The following is a 26,070-nucleotide window of genomic DNA, read 5'->3' as shown; positions in this document are numbered from 1 at the left end:
TCCATCGAGCATCTTTGCACAACATGTATTTCTTGCCAAAACTCTGCCTATTTTCTCAGCACAAACTATGAGTGACAGAATGATATAATCCTTCACAGTACCATGTGAAATCAGCGCCAATTGATTCATTAAAGTCAGTGACTGGGATAAATAGATCCCAGTTACCAATCCCAGCCCGGTCTGGCCAGGCAATATAAATTTAGAAGCATTTGATCTTTTCCCAGTTTGTAGTTTTACTTTGTTACCTTCACTTGTACACTTGTATTCATACCTTTGATACAATACCACTAAAAATGTCCAATTGTGGTTAATCTGCTAATCCAATATTCTCAGTAATGCATTTCTATTCCCTTCTAGGTATAATTATCTTGTATTACAATTATACTTTTAAAATCATACAAATATAATTTTGTGAGCTAATTGTATGAAATACGTCTATGATTACTCATAATAATAAGAATAACAATAATATATTCTTAAGGACCTGAGGTATTACTCCTACTTACATTACTGTATTTGTACACCAGTTAGTGGAGTACAAAGTAAAAGTAAACAAGGTGTTTGTGTAAATAGCCAGATGTACTGTTTAAGTTAATAAAATAAAAAAAGACATGCAATAAAGTCCTGAATAAAGTCAATCAGAAGGAGTTGCTTAAACATAGCCCTGTCAGTGAAATATAGACTTGGTGATTGAGACTGCTCTCCCTACCTACCAGAGCGGATAAGGAGTGTGATTTGTCAGCTGTGTTGTCCATGTGTTAAGTAATATTGGCTTGGTGGGCAGAAACCCACAAAAGATCACTATGTAGCTAGGAGAGGTAGCTGAATAAACCTCGGTATGATTAAGTTTCAGTAAATGGGCTTAGCTGTAAGACAATGGGAGTAGAGCAGGGCATGTTTTGTAATGTTAGACACCCAGGCCGAACTGGGGACTGAGATTGTATTGATAAAACACCACAAACAGGAAGGGGCTATCTTATGGGTTGGGAAGCACTTTTCCCACTGTCATTTAAAGTACTTTTTTTTAATCCCTTTTCTCACACTTGATTATTTAAGGTGAACAATGTTTTCAAAACCAAATCAAACTGTCTAATCAAAATAACCTAGACAAATATATGTTACAAATACAGAAAGTTACATACCATAATGTGGTGCATTGTGACTACATCACTAAGACTGTAGAAACTTACTAATTCAGAAGAAATAATTGAAAACAACTTTCTTTCTTTTGAAAGCCTTGGAAAGCTCTTAAGAGTATAAAAGTTCGAAATGGTTATGGTTCTTGACAATGAAATTACATGAAATTCAGAATATTCTTCTTTGCTTTGTTGATAAGCAGCACTTTCTTCCAGTAATGCAAAAGTGTTTATGACTTAATCTATTGGGAAAACCATGAGAATAATCGGTAGGTAATATTAGCTACATACAACAATTCAAAGAGACAATTTTGTTGGAGTCTTCTGCATTACCATGGGAGACCTTTGAATTTGCAGGCGGACGTGAATAGCTTTAATGATATTTCCAGCACCAGACCAATCAAATTATACTGCAGAGGTCTCTGTAAAGTACAGCTGTATCTGAGTTCATGGAAAGGGGTAAACAAGACTGACATGCAGAGTGACACATTTCACAGATTTCAAAAGATCATGTTTACCCTTTAAACTTTGCAATAGGACAAATTCTGTATATGGTATACCTCAACAACAGCTATGACTATGCTAGGACTGTGTTTATCAAAAAGCTAAGGTGCCAATGCTGACGCATCAGTTTGTGCCTATTTTTCTAAAATTAGTAGAATCCAAGGAAATGTACCAACACATATTAAAAGTGTATATTTGTTTGTGTGTATATACACTGCACAGAAGGGGTGATGCAGCCACAGTAGCGTAGTGCACTTCAGGTAACGCTGAATGAGGCCTGCATGGCAATCTGTCATTGTGAACAAAATCCTGCTCTCTATAGTGACGTCATATGAACAAACAAAGATATTCACATAGTACTTTACAAGACACTTGACACATGTTTTCCAATTCAGCTGGCTGGTCGGTGACCAATCCATAACCCCCAGAACACTGTGACATGAAATAATTATTTAAATGTACCCCTGATCTGCATGAATATGATTAAAATTATAATTTCTAAGATAATAATAGGTGCTTAATTGACATGTTTATCTAACTATCTATATACATAAACACACACACATATATATATATATATATATTATTCTTATATGTAATCTGCTGTGAGTGATGTGAGGCAGCCAATTGCACATAAGTGATTTCAGGACATCAGGTTACCAAGGTAACACAGTAATACAAGTGTTCTCCATCAGCAATAACTGTCAATCCTCAATTAGAAGACAAGGGTATGTGAAAAACTAAAAGAATGCTGAGAAATTCCAGAAATGTCAGCTGTATACTTACCTACCTTTCAAAAATGCATGAAAAGTGCTCATTTTTAAAAATTTCCATAACCTGCTCTGGAAATCTTACAAGTCTATGTTTTAAACTTAATAGAGGAGTGGAATATTTGAAGAGGCCTTGTCAGCTCACTAGCATTGGAGTACGAATATAATGTGGATTGTCCAGTGGACAGCTTACTTCTCCGCTTTTTAAGTATTAAAAATACTTTTTTTTGTGTGCAAACATGACACTAGTAAGTCACAGCGCGGTGGTAAAATTAAGGAATAATACAAGATGTGTAGGCTAAAAAAACATTTCTAACGAACTTCTAATAATGAAAATAAACCTTGCTTAATAATTAGGTTGTGCAGGTGAATACAGAGAAGGCCACAATTCAGCTTGGCTTCAATCAAGTTATCAAGTATAATTTCAGTGACATTGAACACTGAAGGTGGTAAGAATATGGAGTAATGGTGAAAGAAATCAAAATATAGTCTCTTTCACATTCACATACCAACAAAAAGCAGGCATGCACCCCCATTTCACACACAAAACAGAGAAAGCTGGAAAGAGCGTTGTAACCCTGGGACTGACATGCAGTAGAAGCATGTGGATTCAGGAGAGGAGACATGGACCGTTATTCGGGACGTATTAGTAAACGTTTGATAATTTGCCCGTTTTGCCAGTTTCCCTCCATTGTGATTACCGGGCTCTTTGTTCTAAGCAGGGCACTGGTTCAACCAAGCCTCTTGAAAACAACAAACGCAAACGGTGATTGGTTACGCCAGTTAGCTAACGCACTGTGTTGACAATGTAACGACGTGACGTGTCATATGCCAGCATTCCTATTCTACTACATTTCTCATAGACCCATGTTTGCTAGCAATTTGAGTTGGTCCCGAGGAGGAAAATTCCTGGTGACGATATACCGGCTTAGACCTTTTCACACAGACCTTACCGGCAACAAATTGCCACGAAAAAGGCTTCAACAATTTCTGTGTGAATGGGGCTTATGTTTAAAAAGATTCCCTATTATTACCTGGTTCTGTCAAAACAAAATAACAGATGTATTATGGGTAGGCAGACCTAGTCCTGATGGGCTCATTCAACAGACCCAGATTTTGCTGGATAGCTTTTTTGTTTTTATCCCATATTTTTGCTCATGAGGGAGAGAAAGAGAGGGAGAGGTAATGATTACCAAATGGAGGCTGGGGGTTTTAGCCCTCATAATTTGAATGTGTTTCTAGTGATCCATAATGAAAACAGATGACCTGCCTCTGGGCTTATGTTTATCTAAAGTTATGTCATCCCTTAGTGCCTTAATTAATCTTACTCTGTGTTTTATTGTAAGCTGTCATTATTACAATACATGTTGCAAGTCTAAGACTGTGACCTCTCTCCAAGTATTACATTTTGTCAAATTCTGTCTTATCACAACAATATTTGCGTAGTGCCTTCCAAAAGCGTAGTCTCTCGATTCCCCCCACCCCACTTGTTGTATCTGCTGTGGTGCAGCTCAATTCCCTATTCATATGCTCTTACAGATGGTTAGATTCTTCTTCCATTCAATAGCTGACATGATTCATAGGGTGCTGCATCTTGATTTAGGATTTTTTAATATTTCTTTCACCCTGAAACAGAAATCAATTTTTCTAAGAAGACATATAGTGATGACCCTGTCAGCCAGCCATCCCCTTTTCTTGTTTGCTGAGAAGGCAATTCCCAGTGGAATTCCTGTGCCAGCCGGTATGTATGGCTAAGATAGAGATTCAAAGTGATCTAAATTTATATACATGGATAATCTGCTTTTTTCACTAAAGGATTAACTTTTTCTTGACTACTTTTATATAAGATCTTTGGGATATACAGTTAGGTCCATAAATACTTGGACAGTGACACAATTGTCATCATTTTTTCTCTGTACCCCACCACAATGGAATTGAAAGGAAACAATCACAATGTTTTTTCATCTTTAATTTTGCAAAACTCCCTAAGAACAAGCAGGAACTAAAGACAGCTGCAGTGCAGGCCTGGCAGAGCATCACCAGACATAGTTTGTCTAATTACTTTTGATACCCTAAAATATATAAGAATGGGTATAATTCCTTGTGTTAAATGGCTTTGCGTTTTCCACCTTTCTATTTAAAGTATTATTTTACCTGTTATTCCCTCCACTGTTTCAACACTCACTGTGTATGGCATGTTACCGTTTATTCAATTTAATTAATTCAATGAACATTTTCAACTGAAATCTGTGAAAGTGCTCTGAGCTCTATTTGACTTTCATTCCATATTTAGTTAATTCAGCTTGATGTGTACATTAAACTGTACAAACACTAGTAATAAAGTCCTAATTAAAGATTAAAATGCATATTTCCATGGGGGTAGAACATATATATATAAAAAAAATTAAAAATCATGAAGAATCATCAAGGTTTATTATTCGTGTTCCTCTACCTGTTTTCCCACAAGGACTTAATGAAAGTTGATTTACTACAAGGACAGCTGCAGTATTTCTGAGCTTCTATATCTTAGGGCAACTGTAGAAATGTGAAATTATGTAGGTCAACAGCATGATCAGAGTGATTTTAGTCACTTTGATCTGGAAGGAAACCTTTATTTTCAGTTCAAAAGTGAAAGGTCATAATGTCGACATGACATCAATCCAGTGAACCACAAACTACAAATGTTAAAGTCTCAGCTAATTGAACCTGTTTGTGCACATAGCAGATGTTCCCTTTCTAACAGCTTACACTCCATTTTTTTTGAAGACAGGTTACTTAGGTTTGATTCATGGTGATAAAGAATACGTTTACATTTTCATACCTGTACATTTACAGTATTTATCTTTATCACTGTCAAAATAATGTGCTGAAAAAATGCGAGAGAGATAATACTGGCAGGGGGATTAACCTGTTTTGTAACCTGCTTGAAGCAATTGCCTTTCTCTCTCTCAGGCCTGAAGCTTGAATTTATTCCAGTGTTTCATACCACACACTACTTAGTTTTATTTGATGGGTGTTTGTCACCTTGGAAGAACTCAAATGAATGTGAAGACTTAGAGGTTTGGTGAAAAAACCCTTTAGGTACATGCTGAAGGAAATCCCAGCGTGACCTGCTGGTTGACTTTGTTTGGTCTCAAAAGCAAAGATAAACCTCAATAAAATATATGTTAGAGGCCCCATCTTGACAGACATATTAAAGCAGCAAACTGTAAGCAGTAACAAAACAAAACAAACTAGAAAAACACATATTCCCACTGATAGCTGAATGAGAAAAGCTGCTTCTTTACATGCCAATACCGATCAATATGATCTATTTAAACATGTATATATGTGCACGTTTAATTTTAATGAACAGAGTTCCTGTCAATCAGGAAGACATGACAGAAGCTAATCATCTATATGAGGAAAAACATAGAATAAAAAGCAGAAAGTACATGAATAATATTTATAACATGCTTTTGATGCATTCAAATCTAATTGCTAAATAAGAGGCATGCAGGAACAGTGTTCTGCACTAAATGACTTTGTGGGTGTTTGTTTGTTTGTTTGTTTGTTTGTTTTATTGTCTACTTTTGGCAGAATCCCAGGTTTGAATGATGCCAGATCAACCTACTTTTTTATTGAGGATCCCTGGATATCATTAGAAGCTTAAAGTGTCTGGCTTGTATTCCTGTACAGTTATATTTTAATAAGTGCTTAGATTTGTATAAAATAGTGCTGGTTGGCTAAAACAGAAATACATTACAGCACAGCTAAACAACATATTTATGTTAGTCAAAAGAACCCCCATAAACACCACAATATTTTTCAATACAATTCATCATCACCCCAGCTTTTCCACTGTATTTAATAGTTTTTGTCTACTCAGTACAATGCACACTATTAGGTCCCTTAATTATGAAGGGCAATCTATGATACATAATGCTTTGATTGTTTAACAATAGGAAAATATAAATAGGCACTTTTCAACGGAGACGTTCCTTTTGTAATAAAATTGAGATAAATTCTTCTCTTTAAAACCCACAATTAATTGACCTAAAGATGCCCAAAGTGAGGATTTAACATTCTCATTAACTGGGGTAGGTAAAAACCTTTTTTTGTTTTTTAAAGGAAAGCAAATGAAAAACGAATCGGATTTGGATACCCTTGTGACTTCCCTAATACGCTGGAAGATGTTGTTTCATTTAATATTGAGCACTTTGACTGACAGCACTCTGGAAATGACTCCTGGCCTTCTGCAAAGTGTTCAGGAAAAGCTCTCCTGTGCTTCGTACAACAGTAAAGCAGGCGCACTGAATGGTTGCATTATATGTATTGCATCTTAAAGTAAATAAGAGTTGCCGTAAGCAATCAGCAGAACCTGACAACCAGAAATGCATGTTTGTGTTCATGTCCTTTCTGGATCACAGTCATTTATCTTGGCTGTCAGGTAAAGGGCAGAGCTGTAGAAGGTGAAACTTTTCTAAATAGGTCAGCCATGTCACCATGGAAACAGCCAACAATGCATTAAAATACTGATGAAAGGTTTAAACTCAGAATACTGTTTAACAAAATTAGACTTTACTTTTGCTTATCTTGTACCGTGTTTATTTTCATATTTTCTCTCCCCAAGACTATTCAAGACTTCTGCTCCTTAGCAATATCTGGGATGAAAATCTGGCCACACTAAATATGTATAACTTATCATTTATGTCCTTATTTTTACATTTAATCTATTTATATTTTTGTTTTACTTTCACCAGTTTTCATTGTTTGGCACTGATTGTTTTAAACACATTAAGGATTATTTGCAACAGCTAAGATTACACAAAACATTTTTTTTTAAAACAAACTATTTATATATTAAAAATATATTTAACAAATTACAAGATAATACTGCTCCCCAGTGCCAGGCACTTGAAATGCCGAAAATGCTGAAAATAAAAACACAAAGAGTATCACTTTGTTACAACACTACAGGAATACCAATGAACACAATGTTCTGCAGAGGTATCCAAGTGCTATTCCACTTGTATTATTTGATGAATCTGTTCATTAGAGATTCTTAGAAAAGTGTCTACTGAATAATGAATGATGATATCATTATGGGAACAAATGCCGCTATACTTTCAGTATTTTCAATATGCAGGTACAAATATGTATTATGCCAAAACACTTTAGGCTGTAATCAGAGTGCATGACAGATGAACACATTGCAATCCTAAAGTGCACAGTATTCGAAAGCATTGTGCACATGAACCCTTTAAATGATTATTCCCCGTAGACATGAGCGTGCCCTTAGGTTACCTAGAGCTCAAGATGAATGATCAAATTCACACACTGGGAAAGATTGCAGAAAAAGATTATAAAAACATACATTTAAATTAAGTTATGATAGTAAGTAATGCAAATGAGTCTAGAACTAGTTCTATATCATGTCCAAGTAATAAGAAAAGTTTCGCTGTTTGGTGGCCACCCTTCATGTTGTGTAACAAAATATTTCAACTAAAAATGTCACTGCACACTCCATGATTTTATTTTGTGCACTGTACTGGGGGGTGGGGGTGGGGGTGACACAATGCCAAAGTGGACAAGCTCATTACCAACTGTGAGAAAGAATATGATCGATGCCAGAGAGTGGGAAATATATATAACACCTCTGAAGGCATGTTTCTGTTGTTCTGTTGTTTCTTGTTGGGATTCACTATGGCTTGCAGCATTTCTTTTTCTTGCATCCCTTCCCTAAACACATCTTTCGTTCTCATTTCTCACTGCCTCTTTGAGCTTTAAATTCAAAATATACGTCACCCAGTGTAGAAACTTTCCCCTGCTCGCACTCCTAAATAAAAGCAGCATTCATGAAACGCACAAGCTGCACAATTGTGCATTCACTGAAATCAGTTCCCTCAGTAGCTCATGAGCAGCTGACCACATGTGCTTTCTGTTTTTTAGTGTGATGTGTGAGGTGGGGAAAGATACTAAACATAATCACACTATGTATATTTTTTTGATAACTTCATCTGAGAGGGAGGGCGAAATGGAAAGTAAATGAATGCAGTGGCCAAATGAAAAACAATGCTGAACATTAAACAATATTTCAATGTATCTTATGATGAAATTGACAGAGCTACTCCACTGATATTGTAGTAAAGATTAAAATAATATTTAATCCAAGCTGAAGAAGCATTGTAATTCTGACAACGATTTGTGTTCATCTGAGAGTGACTACAGAACTGTGAATTAAAATTCCAACAAAAGTTTGCAAATATTTGTATGTGAAGATAATGTGTAAACAAAACAAAGTACAAAAACACCACCACCAAATATCGTTAGGGTCAAAATGAAATTTGACTTTATCAAACTAAATAAACACCTCACTTATGAGCAAGTATCTCATTAAAGTTGTGACCATCTATTTCAGTTCCTTTCAACATGCTTGTCAGGCATGGCTTAAAACAGACTTCCTATGTTGTTTCTGGAGGATGTGGTGTAATTTCACTGGAATTCTACTGCTTGACATCTACAGCTTCTTAATTTTAGAGTGAGTAGTGTCTGGGTATTGGGTTAGCTCAAATAACAAAATTCAGCCATGTATTTTAAAACCAGCTGTTTGAATTTATTTTAAAATGTGAAACAGATTATGTTTACATCAGCTTACAAACAGCTTTGCTCCCTCTCTATCTTGTACATTCCATGTAGTGTGTGTGTATATATATATATATATATATATATATATATATATATATATATATATATTATATACATACTGTGTATATATATATACACATACATACACACATGCACACACAAATAAGTATACATATTTTGTTAAGTACACAGACTATTTGCCATGAAATTTTCTATGTGATATATACAATTGCAAAACTAGCTACTATGTAATAGTTGTTATAGTAATATGATTTAAATAACATCACAACTTTATTTGGATTTGGAAATGTGTGAAAGGCGATGCATTCACTTTTAAAACAAACATACATTATTCACATCTAGCAGAAAACATTAAGCATATGATGCATTATATGCAACAGAAAACCTTTAATAAAAAACATCAAGTATATAAGATCATTTATAGGCAGTAATTGAAAGAACTAAAACTTCCAGACACAGCATACAAGCCTTCAAACTAAATGCATTTAGCTCCCTCTGCTGTTGAAATGTAAACATCACACCTGGTAAGCCAATAATAATAATATTGATAATAACACTGCTGCTACTACTACTACTACTACTACTACTAATAATAATAATAATAATAATAATAATAATATATATGGCAATATATTACAAGCATATCGAGACAGAAATGTGCATATATACAGTAGCATATACTTTGTATATAACTATGCAAAAACATGATCTTCAGTTTTTTGATGAAAATATACCTCTATGTCTGAAAGTGATCAAATGTATATAAAATCTGAACTGAGAAATAGTTCTAATAGTCTTTGAAATGGTGATACACATTGATGAGGTAAACATGCATGTACTGGAGGATTTCCTTTAAAATCTGTTAACCTTTCCTAGACATAGAACGACAAAATCAATGAATAAATTGTGGATGTGAACACAACCTTTTGTGTAGCCAAAGACTGACAACCACTCAACACCCTGCCTGCATTTCAGACAGAAAGAGTGTAGTGTTAAGAATTTAATTAACTGATAGTGTGACCAAATAAGTCTTATAATGTAGTGTCTGTTCCTGCCAATCAGGCAATTAATTGCTGAGAACAGACTTCATTCCTATATAAAAAAAATATATAATAATAACAAAATAATTCTGTCTGGAAACTCACCAGGACATATATTTAGACTTTAATTAAAGATCAAAATTAATACAAATCACAGTTAATTATGTTATGTTATCTCTTTCTGTGCAACATCAAACCCCCCACCTCCCCAATATTATGCATATACAGAAAATCATACATCACTGCTGATACTTTAAAAAGCAAGAACAAATAATATAAAATAGACGTCATTGAAATGCAGTTTGTAAATGGGACTGTAAAGCCTTGAGTAATGCAGTCACACATCAAATAGGTTAGAAAATGTTAATTATTTAAAAGTTCAAGTTAATTAATATAGGTGTGTGATAATTATGAAGTACCTATTTTAAATCCGCTAAAATCCTACTTGTAATAATCACAACATTTGAGAGAGCTTCAGTAAAATGCAATTGTGATTAACACATTGCATTAGTTGTGTAACCTGTAAATTAAAGTTTTGACTCTCCTATGACCTTCTCATTCCTTCTGTCACATTAGTAGATACTATGAAATATACAAAGATGAAAAAACAGGTGTATTTACTGTCTTCCATTTCAACAGAGCAATGTGTGAGGAAATCATGGATGATTCTGTTGAATGGCAATCCAAATATAACTACAGACAAGCACACACCACCTGGAGGATTTGCACATTTCAGCCATAACATTATGACCACCTGCCTAATATTGTGTAGGTCCCCCTTTTGCCGCAAAACAGCCCTGACCCGTCGAGGCATGGACTGCACTAGACCTCTGAAGGTGTGCTGTGGTATCTGGCACCAAGACGTTAGCAGCAGATCCTTTAAGTCCTGTAAGTTGCGAGGTGGGGCCTCCATGGATCGGACTTGTTTGTCCAGCACATCCCACAGATGCTCGATTGGATTGAGATCTGGGGAATTTGGAGGCCACGTCTATCAAGTGTTTAGTTATTTTGGGTTTATTCTACATTTTGGTTCAATAGAAGAACAGAGCTCTCTGAATGAGAAAGAAACAGAACCAACTTTAATCATACCAGCAGTAAGAAGTTAACTAAAATATATTTTGAAAGGTTGGATCAGATGCTAAAAATAAAAGAGAAATAAGCTCTGGTTTTGTAGTAGTGGATCCAAATCCTTGATGAGCCCTAAAGCAACTATGTTAAATATACATAACTTACCTCTTACAAAAAGACATTTGACCCATCAGATAATATTAACAGCTACCCTTGGGTAAACCTTTATTATAACAAGAGGTGAGTGCATGAAAATACATCTCCCCTGACCTGTAGTGTTTCACCTACAGAGGAGCAAATAGTTCTCCTTAATTATTTCAGCAGATGGGCAAATCAATAGTTCACTGAATCAAGTGTTCGTTAAATGAGGAATTATTTCATATAGGGAAAATGGCCGCAAGGAGGAAATTAAGCTGTTAATGTTTTTCATAGATTTCTATTACCACCATTTAATAGCTGTCAGCTCGGTTAAGTCTTCGCAAATAGTAAGGAGATGATTTTGTAACGGCTGCCTGCTTTTCCGAACGCATATGACAAGCGAAGACACATGAGTGCACATTAACGTGGTAGCAATTGACCCGTTTTTCTTGCACATTTATCTTTAATTATTTCTAATAAACCTGAGATAAAACCCACAGCTATTAATCAGGAAAGACATCACAGGCCAGATTTAAAATGAAAAAAATTCATAAAATCCTTCAGTGTTATTAAATTCCTATTTATTTTCCAGTGAAGTATTACGGTGAAGGTCTTGGTAATCGAGACTGACACCACACCTGATCAGGAAAGACCTCTTAATAAATGAGATGCACTGAACACAAAAAAAGGGAGAAAATGTTTTGCCTGATATTTTGCATGTGATGCCCACTATTTGATACCATCCGGAGGCATGTAAATACCTAAATTACAGTGTCTGCTGCATGGAAGAGAAGTAATCCCCTAAAACCCCTGAACTTGTATTAGTGAAAGCTGCAGATTGTGGCAAGATGTTCTGCACTCCGACTGAATACATACCTCCCTCTGTCTTACTACAAAGCTAACCAGAGACCAATACACTACATCATAGATTAGATTAACACCTAGTGTATTGGCCAAAGCAGTCATTCTCTACTTGGCACCTATACCACTTCATATAACACATTATATCAACAAGGACACATATTCTAATAAACAAACTATAAGTACTGACACTGTAGACACCGTTTATGCTTAGATATATGAAGAAAAGCTTTTTATGAAATAATCTGAAACAGATCAAGTAAAGCTTTGATGATAATGGATTTGGAATTACATCAGAATGCACTGTGGAGTAATGTTAGGCCTATTATCACCTTGCAGTGGACTACAAGTGTCACAGAAGATCAATGGCGAACAAAGAAGTGCATCATTTAGGTTAAGTTAGTCTAACAGAAGTTAAAGAAACTGTAAAAATATAGCAATATAAAAGACAAATAAAGACAATAAATAAAAACAAAATACTAATAAGAGTTTATTCACATGCAGAGGCTTCAGCAGACATTAACGCATACATTAACAGATGTATATATAAATACATTAAATATGAATGTATGACTCATTAGTGGTTATCTGGTATCAGTTGCATGTGTAATTTAAACAATCAACTGTAAAATGGTACATTTTTTACTGCCACCAGTACCAGTTTCAGTTAGCATTGGCACTTATTGTACAGCACAGAGAACAACACAGCAGGCCTTTACACAATAAGACTCCTAATATAGATGTATCTTAAAACACATTACATGGATAATCTCTTTAAGGCTCTGAAAGACTCCTTGAGCCCATCTTTAATGACTGTCTTACCTTCATGAGGAGTTCAAATATTTAAATGCATTTACCTTGTGTGTGATTCTACTGCCCTGCTGCCATACTACCACTTAACATGTACCTGGCTCAAAGCCATATTCAATTAATGTATGCCTGTACAGTAGGGAGATTTGTATTGTTTTAATTTAAATTCAGCATTGACTATAAAGTTAAGCCATGTCCTGCACACAATCAGTTCAGATTAAATGCAATGTTTAAATGTATTTGGTTGAATTCACAGGTGTTTAAGGTTTCGGTCAGGATAAGGATGCATGTATGCACATATGTATGTGTCTATCTATCTATCTATCTATCTTTATATGTTTGTATGTATTCATTTATTCATCTATTCTATAAAGCTGTGAATGTCTCTTTTAGACACTTTAGTTCTAAAGAGCCTGTTTAGAATTTGTTAGCATTGAAATGCAGGGAAGGTATTTGGTTATCATCCTGTCACTATGGCTACAAGGAAGCATCTTTCAATCTCTCCTGTCGTGGCTTGTTCTCAGATTTTGAGAAGTCACTTTACATTTTCTATCTGCTCCTCCAACGCACGTAGTGGCAATAAATTAAATAAAACTGTATTATTAAGAAACAAAATCAATTAACAGTGAAACGACTGATCTGATTGTCACTTTGAGAGCGTGGTCTAATTTGTACTACTCCAGTGACCAATCGCCTTTTGGCGGGAAGCCAGTTTAATCTATTGATGTGGGTCTGTGATTGATCGAACAGTGCGGGAAGCTGGAAACACATCCAGTAAAACAGATAAACAAGTACAGAAATTTATTAATTAATCTAACCCTCTGCCCACAACAAACAAACAAACACAAAATAAGTTTAATTTGACTATTTTTTTTGTTTGATTACATGATCTGAATATTAACTATTTCATGAACAAAATTGAAGAAAAAAAAATACTGCCTTTATTAGCAAGCACAACAGGATATGTAACAAGTCTGCTTTTTAACAATTTCCTTGTTTTATAAAACGAAAAACATATTGGTCATGTCATTAAAATGTGATATGTTAATGGTTGTATATTTACATAAAAAATAAGTAAATACATTGCAATTAAAATAATCAACATCATCATCTTGTGATTGTAAAGTTAAAGGCATCCACATGAGACTCCATGATAGATTGTGATAACATTTAAAACAAGCTTTTGTCCAGTTTGTGTTTAGGGTCATGTTCCAACACAACGTGAATCAAGAAAAACATCCACTTTTTATTGCTTTGAAGACATGAATGAGTTGTTGGTGCATGTTCATGAATATATGCAGTCATTAGTCCCATAAGGAACTTATGTTGTCTGGGTTTTCTATTCTATTCTTTATGTACCTTTTACAGTTTAAATATTTACTGAAGCTAAATCTGTTATGAAACCCCTTTTTATATCCATGAAAATATAAATGTCTACAAAAAGCAAACAAACATTATAATAATATTAGTCCCACGGATATCTTAAAGACAAATAGAAAGCTGTTTACTGGTAATCTGCTCATTGTATGGCCACAGTAAATCAGCCATTGTTATTATTGTCAACGTATTTTTATAGTACCTATAATCCAGGAACTATGCACCTTCTGGTAATGAATCATATGTATGTTATCCCCTGTAGCAAACAGTAGAGACTTGAAAGATAAAATACATCTAGCCTCAAAGATCTGTTGTCAATTACGTTGCAGTAAAACCAAGGCAAGAACGGTGATTGTGCCACATAATTTTAGTCACACCCTTTCCTCATGAGTGCAGAAAAGATCGAAATTCTCCTGTGTTTCACATCCGGTCGTATATCTTTCTGTTTTAGACAGGACGTGGGATTTAGATAAAGATAAGGAGTTTATAGCAAAGCTTTTAAGCTTTAGACTAGTAGTTACTTGCATTAGGAGACAAAACATGCACAACACTACATAAGACTGCTCCTAAATCAAACGAATAAAGTTCAATAGAAATGACTAACTCACTGAGTTCTATAATATATGAATGTATATACTTGAAAGTATCCTCACTCGTCATTTGAAACGGTATTATTGAGTGAATTGTTTAGCATTAAATATTCCTCATCAGACTATACTTGACAATAGCCTCCTTTTGAGTTTTTGGAACTGTGTGTTGTAAAATCAGGCAGTTAGCAAAATGACAATGAGCAGGTATTGTGCTGAATTACCGATTTTATGAGCATCCCATTACATTAATTGCCTGTCTTAATCGAATGTTGTCTTAGGCTTTCTATTAGAATATTTGACAAAATGTTAATATCTCAGTTATGTAGAATGTTTACTGCATTTCATGTGGCTTATAACGAGGTCCTTATAATTAGAGATTATAAGGTTTATAATGGTAGATACTTCTCTCACGACTCAAATACATCTCAGTCAAATAATGGACTATTTTTGTGTTTAAGTACAGTAAATGAAATACAGACAAATTGCTCAAATCAAATACTCTTCCAAATGTATTTGTTTATTTCAATTAGAAATAATGCAATGGCTAATTACATAGACATATACATATAGTATAGAAAGTCAAAAATGCAATTAGCAGAGTCAATTATAATAGTTCAGGTGCAGGAAACAGTTACTCCATCTGCTCACATGTATGACTGAGGTAATTTGAGATAATACAATATTACACCACATAAATCAACCAGTCACATTATCAGACCCTTTTAAATTTTCTTTCCAAGTGTCTGATAAATACATAAATACATACATACATACATACATACATACATACATACATACATACATAAATAAATAAATATAAAATCACTGGAAAGGATTTTAAATATGTACAAGAATATTGTCAAACTCTTTCAGAGCCTTGGGCTGCACAATACACTGCTATGCTATTTGTGATTCTGATACATCTTTGACCCTCAACCCTAACCAAGCAAGATCACAGAAGAGTGCCGGATGTTATTTTTAAACATGTCCACTGGGTGGCTCAGTTGATAAACCTGCTCTCAGTTCGATTTCAATCCAGAAACACACAGACTATGCGATCAGTGCATCTCAGCAGTCAGATGTTACAAAGCAGCAGATAACTGAAAATGCAATTCTGTGACAGGTAGCCTTATTTATTACTGTTTAAAGTAACGACCGCAGACCAGCTACACTGGAGGACTGCATGACAAAATGTACGTGAGGTCTTAGAAGAGACAGGTGAGATGGGATAAACAGTTATTTAGTAATGGAAGCAGGCCTTCAGTCTTATTAAACCCAATGTAATGTTTTTACAGTGAATTAGGAGCTTAATGTGTATTTAAATTATCATCAATAGACATCCTGTCTATATCTTACAAAGAAAATAATGTTTATTAATCCACGGTGTGTCCTGATGACAATTAGTGACAATAAAAATAACTACTTATTGAATTACAATAATTTATTTACACAGATGTATTTCTTTTGGTATATAGTCCAGTCAAAAAAAAAAAAAAAAAAAAAAAAAAGTATTCATCCCTCAGGTATAAATTCCAAGATATGAAGCAGAACTCCAAGAATTTATTGTGAAAATTGCAAATAATAAAGTATATTTATAGTAAACAAACAAATAAGTCCTTGATGGGAGGAGAGGCCACATACGTTTGATGTCTAATGATAATCATTGAATTTTCCAAAGCTGGCACTCTTGGATTTGATTTTTATTAAAAGTTCGGCATATGCCTACCTCTTTACTACGTCAGCTCCGTTCCAACAGGAGAGTCCATCTGCTGAGGCCAGCTCGCTCACACACAGCTGGTCCGCCAGCGCGCCATAAAATGTCCGGTACAGCCGCAGACTATTGATGAATTCTCTACATTGGAATAATAATAAAACACATTAACTCATATTTTCCATGATCCTGATCTCTTTTTAAAAGGAAACCAACATTATGACATACAGAGCGGTAACTCAAATAGAAATTATAGTTGGAGGTAATTGATGTTGATCTCCAACCTACATCCTATTTATTCATTAAGAGCTTTGTCAGAATACTGAATGCTATTTCACAGTATAGAATGTAGATAATAAGCCTGAAAAATATAAAATAAAATATATTATTAGAAGGTCCAATTTTGCATCAGATGTGGTCTTGATATCAAACATTGACTCAGTAGCCTGCTGGATCATATACAAATAAAACAGACATTCAACCATATTGTGTATTGTGTTATTGTTCAGATTTAAAACAACATCAACAAAAAAAAGCATACCTTCTTTTAGTGGCAAGTGTTTCTTCTGTGTCTCTTTGAGGTGCCTTCAGAGTTAGGAAATCTCTGCTATTCTCCAGTGGAAAACCCGAAGAAGACTGTGCTGATTGTCTGTTGGGATGGCCACACATCTTATGTATCTACAATGAGAAGCATAAATGAAAGAATATGTACATTAATGAATACACAAACAAACAGATTTAACTCAATACAAAAACACTACAGACAAGAATGCATTATTTATCCAAAAACATACATCTCTTAAAATATTGTTTGGTTTATGATGTGTAGATAACAAGTAGATTTTTTGTTTTTACTTTTTAAACATACAGATTAAACTGCTTGCATTCAATTTATAAGAAATGAATAAGCAGAGTCATACAAGAACAACTTGCACTTATGCTATATCTATACATACACACACCTAAGTACCAAACACCTGCACCTCCATATTTCCTAATTCATATTAGTATCAGTGTGAATTACATGTTCCTTGAAAAGACTGGAGATTGTATAGGTGAAAAAATGTGTTGATGTACTGATGTTAAACTTTAGTTAAAGCATATTTGCAAGATTAATTCAGAATCTGCCCTTGCATAATCATTGATTCAGATATGTTAATAAGCTAACTTTGAGTTAGTGTGACAACAAATCTCATTATAATGGCTTCCCCCCCTTTTAGGGATGTTAATTTACTATTCCATCTGATTATCAATTTTCACTTTTCATTAAAAAAGTTAACAGGATTGCAAATGCTGAACTGCACAATCGTATTTTACCTTAAGTAATCCATTTGTAATTGGTGGCAGAGCGTGCATACATGCTTTGTCATGGTAACAAATGACTGTATTACTCAATGGTGGTTTTTATGTACATCCTGTTGCATAGTCAGAGTTTGGTAGTGAAAAATTAGAAATCAATGCTTTAACCGTGGAGAAAATAATTGGTTTTGCGCCTTTGTACGTAAATTACCTTGTTCGTTTAAACTGAGAGATATATATTACCCTAATGCAATTTTATGTTTTCTCTTTTCTTTTTTATTCTTTAAGGCACCACCTTTACTGGAATCAATTAAATTGTTATCCAGACAAATGTCAGGAACATTGCATTTACTAATAAGATCCAGCAGATGGGAGTATTCTGTAAAAGGACAACATTTTTACACTACAGTTCAAATATGACTGACTTCTTCTAACAAAAAAAATGTAGCTAATTGCCCATGCCTAAAGTGCAGTATGGGCAATATCGATGGGAAGACTCTCAGTGCTGCATTAACAATAACTGCAGAGATGGATGTAACGCTTAGGGAAAACAGCTTTCTTTACTCCTGTCTATACCGGTTATCTCCCAATTTTGAACCATTTTGGGACATGCAATCTCTTCTTATTATGTCGACACTTCAAGAGAGACTTCTTCCACAACACTTTGTCAGGGACACTAGATTCATTGAAAATATTATTATTATTATATTTGTTTGCAGGTGACTTACAATTGTTACAATATATCACATTATTTGTTCGTACAATTACCCATTTATACAGCTGGATTTTTATGGTCTGATAGTGACAGTTAGGATAAAATAGGAGTTGAGAATAAGCAACTAGTTCAGAGCTGGACTGTCCAAATGAAACACAGCTTCCTAAAAATGTCTACTAAATCCACCCACTACATACTTACCATCTGATCGTATGGTTATCTTGTAATCTGACCATGCACTAATGTGCCTAAAGGTTCTGTTTTATAATAGGCAAGGTGTCATATTCATACAACTTTAACCCTCGTGCTAAGTGAATACATAACACATTACAAAAGGTTGAAACAATAAAACAACAAGGTTCTTACCTGAAGAGACAGCTTGGGTCCATTCATCTGAGCATGCATCACAGCGTCGTTTACAAGAGAATGCAAGTTCAGCAAGACTTGCTCAATGTCGTATGTTCCATGCATGCTATTGGATACTTCCTCCAAAGATCTGATGTACTCCCTCCAGTGACTGTCAATCTCTGCCATATTGGCCAGGCAACCTCTTATCACATTGAGACAGTAACCCATGCACGGCTTGCTCTGGGTCAGTCCTTGGCAGTGTGGACAGTACTGCATCTTCAGCAGGGCTCTTTTGCATTCCTTTGTATACTGTAAATGGTCTGTTGTGTTAATAACTTCAATCCCCAAATTCAAAGCCTGTAAGAAAACACGTCCCGGCAGCATAGATCTTACTAACTGTCCGACCGCCAACTTGGGGATGTTTCCAAATGCGTTGAGGTCCCTTCTCGCCATCCGTATGCACTCGGCATAGTCAAGGGCTATATCTGTCAAGTCGGGGTTTATGAGGCGATTGTAAACCAAAGGGAATAAGCTATCGAAAAACCTGCTAATAAACTCCTCGACGCTGACCTCAGATCCCAACACGAAAAGTCCGATGTCTGTGAAGAGCTCTTTTACAGACCCAGCAGCCTCCACAGCCATGTCTCTGTATGTTGTGCGAAATAATGTATTTGTGTAGTTCTCAGCCTGGCGGATGAGGGTCTCAAATGTTTCTGCAAGAAAGAAGATTACTATTAGAGGGTTTAAAAAGCTACCTTAGTTAATATAACTATTGACCTAAAAGCACAATTTTAACATTTTCACTAGGTTTAGAGCATACTATGTCTTAAACAGACATAAGAATCATAATAAATAAAAGAAAATAATAGATATACACTTACATACTTTAACTTTTTTGTCTTCTACATTAATAGACTAACACATTAAAAGAGTTTTGCCTCTTACATCTCCTGTTGGGACGGGACTAAAATCTTGTCCTTTAGCATATTCTGGGACAGTACGAAGCATTAGGCTCAGTGGAAAATAATTATCAACCCATCTCTCCAAGTGAGTATTTAGCAGTTCTCTCTTACCGTGAAGATGAAGCCCTGCAGAGACTGAGAACCATATAAAATAAGTCACAGTCACACAAAACCAAAGTAAATAAACCTGCAAATGCCCAGGGAGTGGTGAATATGATTTAGTTGTGATGTTTTTTTTTTTCACTTTCTGTTGTGTGTTATAATAAAACTAATATCTTGACCTTCAGATGTTTGATTTACTAACAGTTATATTGTATATTGGTTATATAATGATATAACCAACAAAATGTGTTTCTCTTCTAAAAAAATAAAAAGAAATTGAATCCTTAGCAACAAAAAGTACTGTGAAGGAAGAACAAATATTCTGAAATACCATCAAACTATAATATTTCAGGTATAAATATCGAAACCTAAACAAATTGGGGAAGCAACTTGTTTTTGCTTTGTGATATGTTCTTTTTATAAAACTCAGAAACAAAGAAACAAACATGTTTATTCTCCTTGCCATGTTTTCTTTTCAAGATGGTGGCATCCACATAGGTTGGCTTTCACTTGCCAAAAAAAAAAATGCATGATGCCAGATTAAATCCCTTAAGACTAATCAATATAACCTTAAATAAGCTTCAACATGCCAATTTCCATAGTGTGCAAACAACAACAACAAAAATATAATTAGATTTGATCACTGTCAGTCTGGGAAACACACAACTCCCTTAGTTTTTTTTGTTTGATTGTTGAATGTGGATAGAAACATCCTAATACTGCACAGAATAATGCAAATAGAAATAGAGTTTCAGTTATTTAATAAATGAACTGCCAGATGCATTTATATATGTTAAAGGCAACCAAAAGTTTGCATTGGCAAATACCCAAAGAACATCATTCATGACCTCACCGCTTAACAGTATTCTGACAAAAAGTAGTACGGTAGTAGATAGACTGCCATTACACTCTCCGGTGTTTTTATAAGGATTGCAAAACTGTGAAAAAGTGTGAAAACGCATCCTCCTTACAACAGTTGCTCCTTACAAATTTTTGACCTGTAGTGTATGTGTATAAACTGGCATATTCATTTTTAGCATATTATTATTTGGATTTGTGCTTTTTTAGATGAAAATATTCCCTCACTGATTTGCTGTCAGATGTTAGAATACTAAAGAGGAGGAAAACGAATATGGCAAAAATGCGGAAAGTAGCTCAGAAACAGATCAAAGGACCCAGTTCTTAACTATAACGCAAAGCTTACTTTTAATTCAGCCGCAGCTCTGCTATATTTTGGTTGGCAGTGCAGTGTGCTTATCTGGTCTGGGTGACTGTTGCCAGTGAATGTAATCCAGACAGAGTCTTGAACTGCAGTTAATCCTCTCAGACTTTTCTTGACCTTGGACAAAGAATCTCTAGTAATGAGCTACATATCTCCCAATTAAGATGAAGGAAAAAAAAAATAGTGCATCATTTAACTAGTAGACTTCAGAGCACATGATTTTGTGTCAGTTTACTCCCTGTCAACTTCTCCCCTGTACTTTCATATCACACTTTCAATTATTTATTGTTCAAATTCCAGCAGGGATGGAGGATGCATTAACATTATTTATGTATCTCATTATTTTGCTTTTAAAAATTGTTTTAGAATGAAGTGTGAAACTGCCCTGATATACAACGATTAAGCACATATAGCTGACATGTGCCTTTTTAATGTAGTTTTCAGTTCAGCAACTACAAATCTATGATAGTGACACCTCAAAATGTTTCAAAGTCTTAGTGTGTCTCAATCAGTGCATTTATAGTATTTATTTTATTTAATTTCCCTTTTCTATGTGTTTATTTTGGGAATAATATATTGTCTTTAAAAACTTTTGGAACTTACTATTGTAACTAGTATTAAAGATTAGATCTATAAAGTTTACATGCATTATCTAATTGTGTCATTTGAATATATGTGCATCTTTATGGTAAAGGAATAGAGATTCCAGCCTTAATGTAGTACTGATATTGATTATATAAAAGGATTACGTATATACAGTGGCAGAGGGCTACTAAAACTCCCACGGGGATTTATTGTGTTGTTAAAAGATTTACCAGATTACACTAAAGTTAATCATACTGCTCCGCTCCCTCCACTGGCTCCCGATAGCGGCACGCATTCAGTTCAAGACATTGACCCTCACCTACCGCTGTCTCGACCACACTGCACCAAGTTACCTTCAGTCACTCGTCTCTCCATACATCCCCTCCAGACCACTGCGCTCCTCCAGTGCCAGAAGACTAACTCTGCCTCCTCTCCACTCTCCTTCCTCCAGAGCCGCTCCTTCTCATCCCTGGCCCCTAAGCGGTGGAACGACCTGCCCACTCAAGTCTAAACAGCAGAGTCCCTGACCTCCTTATGACGATAACTCAAGACGAATCGTTTGAGACTCTACTTGTAATTTAGTCATTCATTCTCCTGTAAGGTTGCACTTATACAACGTTTTGTCATACTCCTGCCTTTGCATTACTTGCACTTGTATTGTTTATTTTGATATCCACTACGCTCCCTTTCCCTTAGCTCTTAACTTTGACTTAACATCTTGTCTGAACTTTTCAGCTTTTTCATTCTAGGATGTAAGACCTTATATATTGTTTACTGTACATCTCATATACACTTGTGTAAATTGTGAATTTGTAAAATGTATTATTATGCCTTGAATTGCACTGTATTATTGCACTTTGTATTGCCCTGGACAAGGGCATCTGCTAAGAAATAAATAATAATAATACTGTATATGTTCCGTGTTATGTGTCTGCAAGTATGTATGTTTGTATGTATATGTAGGAAGATGTAGATGTGTGCATATGTTTACACTGTAAAGTATTCAGACTCTCACAGTTATCACATTTTGATGCTTTAAAGCTTGCAGTCATGACACTCTGAAGTAGGAATTAATATGTATTATATACACACCCTACATGGAGTTTGCAACAAAGCACCTGAATGATCCTGCAAAAATAACACAACCAAATTGGAACTTCTTGGTCTAAATGCCAAGCGTTACGTTTGACGCAGACCCAACACAGCACATCTCCCACTCAACACCATCCCTACATTCAAGCATGGTGGTGGCAACATCATCATGCTATAGGGATGCTTCTCCTCAGCAGAGATTGGAAAGCTTGTAAGGATTGAAAGAAAAATAGTAAGTATAGGCAAATACTAGAGAAAAACCTGTTTCAGTCTGGCTTTATTGTCATTTGTCTTCAGATTGAGCATTTTAATGTTGAAATAATATGAAGTTACAAAAAATGTGTATGCATCATTTTGTAATTTCACAACACTGGACACCAGAGGAAGGGTCTGAATACTTTTTGCAAGGCACTGCCTATACACATACATACATAATACTATAAGGAACTCTGAATATTATATTTTGTATAAATGCTGCATAAAATCCATGTACTGCGTCTTTTCATCTATGCTTCCTGTCGTCTTTCACTCATTTCCTGCTTACTGTATTTATTACTCCTGAAAGGCTATCCTGACAGACTCTACAGAAGAAGGAAACATTTTCATAGTAGGAGGATATTAAGTCTAATCCAAATGCGGGACAGACACTGATCCGGGTCTGCTGCCAGCTTTTGAGGAGTTGCTATTAGCGATTAGGTTTGAAGGCGATTAAAAAGGACACTATACAGTACCCAAGTGGTAAAGATAATACAAAATAAATTGCACTACATGGGATGAAAAAGCAACAAATTAAGCAGTGGAATTTCCTTGTCTGCAGACACAAAGGAAGAAATAAATAGGATACTACTTTTATCAAAAACATGTGACCACCAGCAGTGGAATACATCTAAAAAGGCAAAAAAAAAAAAAAAGTAATGCCCATCTGAAGCATTCCTGAGGTTATGCATCTGTCAAAAGCTTGGACAGCAATTCTCTAGCATGCAACAACTGAGAAATGATGTGCTGGAATCTGTATATTGTTATTGAAAGCTAAAATGCTTCCGAGTCAAATGTTGTTGTTTTTTTATGTACTGTACATGAAGCAAAAAATACTACAAATTACAGTTGTATTATAAGTAGTCTGATCTTTTTTTTTTATTATTATTACATGCTGTAGAGTGATGATGACAATAATAATTATTAATAATAATAAATACACATAAAGAGAACAGTAGAGAAATATAGCAAATAAGTGTGTGTTAACAGTACTAGAACAGTGTGTATGTGTAACTGAAAAGGTGCTTGTGAGCTGATAGTCTGTCAGACAGTGCTGTGTTTATAACTGTTAAGAGGTTGAAAAGCAGAGAGATGAATCACGGATTCTTCAGGTGCAATTAGTATCAGACTGTGACTGAAATCCCCCAAAGGTTGGCACACAACCTTTAGGCTGGACTTGAAATCAAACAGGGTTTCCCTGTGGTTTGCTGGGCATCTGTGATCCAGCATTTGTACCAATGAAACTTCAAAAGGTTCATCTTGTAACAGTCTCTGCCCAGACTGAGCTTTGCTGGATCAGTTTTGCTTTATCCAGCTTTGTAATGTGAAGGGTTGGAAAGGTTGTGAGCTGTGCTGTCTTTTTCCAACTGCCTGAGACTGATATTGGGATGGATCAAATAAGGTAATGCCGAACCAACATAACAGCATGTTATTTTCCATGCTGGATGTTAGAGGACATGTTGGTGGAAGTCCTGGCTGTGCTGTTTCTCAAGTGCCATTGTTTCCGTTTAAGTCCCCAGTGTGAAAATAAGTGGCCAGTCCAGATGTACACTGTTTGGAAGGATTTCAGGTCTGTTTAATCTGTTTTCCTCAGGTGAAAGCAGTGCAGTAACAGCATTGGCTGAATTTAAATTGGCTGTTCTAAATAGGGTTTTATTTCAGGTATTTTCAGATAAGAACCATGTAATTAAGCTATTGCTAAATATATGACAGAAAGGGAATACATGGCTTTCGAATATTAATTTTTTGGAGCAGTCGTTTGCCTACCATTTCTCAAGCACAATATGAAAGACTGAAGCTGAAATTGAATCCGTTACAGAAAAAGGATGTGTGTGAAAACGTGGAGTGTAAGATTATATGGAATATAGAGAAAGGGATTTCAAATAGATTAAGTTAGTATGTTAAAATCACTGCATTTTGTGGAAGCATGGCAAGACTTTTATTCAACAATTCAGCTCTGATACATATTTGGAAGTTCTCTTTAGGAGAAAAGAAAAGAAAAAAATAATAATGTGTTTCTCTTGGTAGAAATGTTTTAGAATATATTTTTGTCTTTTTTTTAAAGAATAAGATAGCAATCTAAGGGATCCCCTTCACCCCTGTGAACTGTTTTAAATATTTTTTTTCTTATGGATATTAAGGGGAATTAAATGAAATCCTGCCACCTCAGCTCGGAAGCTGTGTTTGAAAGGCAAATGCCTGGCAGGACATTGAAAAAGCCCTGCGCTATTGTTGTTTCTTATATTCCGCCTCAAGACAATTCCATTAACTTTGAAGCTACTACATGAAAGGTGCTAGTGAAGAACTGATTTATTTCCTTTACCAGTTATATCCTGCATTTCCAAGTGAGCCTTGGAAGATTGCAAGAAGAGAATTTAAAAGCACAGCTGGGATTAAATCAAGGGGGAAAATATCAATAATTCTAAAAGAACTAATATACAAAGGTTCAGAGCCTTCTTCCTATAACAAAATAGCCTATGTTGACCATTTCTGTCAATAAACACTTGGTAAATATTAACACTTCCACAGTTAACCTTATGAAATAGCATCACTTTTTGTCTAGTTGCTCTGGTGAATAGGGCACACTAGAGGGAAACCTTTTCCATACTGAAAACATAGTGAAGGAAAGTAGACTTCTTGAAAATTAAGTGAGTCATATATATATATATATATATATATATATATATATATATATGAATCTTTTACAATTATAAATATATATTTTTTCTGTTCATTCTGTGTGTCAGTTAAACGGGTGTATCAAGGCATCAGAAATCCTTTACTTACACTTTAAACAACATAATGGCACACTTAACTGTGAAGTACATTTGAGTAAT

At 35.1% G+C, this 26,070-nt stretch overlaps 1 protein-coding gene across 1 annotated transcript in view; it reads right to left on the bottom strand.

Annotated features, from left to right (window-relative positions):
* The window catches only part of gpc5a (glypican 5a), a 191,749-nt gene that overhangs the window by 128,407 nt on the left and 37,272 nt on the right, over positions 1 to 26,070 (bottom strand). Inside the window, exons 3-5 of the mRNA XM_066706694.1 lie at positions 19,034 to 19,728; positions 17,195 to 17,331; positions 16,669 to 16,794 (exon numbers count right to left, since the gene is read on the bottom strand). Coding sequence (XP_066562791.1) covers positions 16,669 to 16,794; positions 17,195 to 17,331; positions 19,034 to 19,728 — 958 coding nt within the window. The remainder of the gene's footprint in view (positions 1 to 16,668; positions 16,795 to 17,194; positions 17,332 to 19,033; positions 19,729 to 26,070) is intronic.

The sequence above is a fragment of the Amia ocellicauda genome, chromosome 6 (genome assembly GCF_036373705.1).
Source record: "Amia ocellicauda isolate fAmiCal2 chromosome 6, fAmiCal2.hap1, whole genome shotgun sequence".
Lineage (NCBI taxonomy): Eukaryota > Metazoa > Chordata > Actinopteri > Amiiformes > Amiidae > Amia > Amia ocellicauda.
This window is presented reverse-complemented; position numbering and strand designations above follow the sequence as displayed.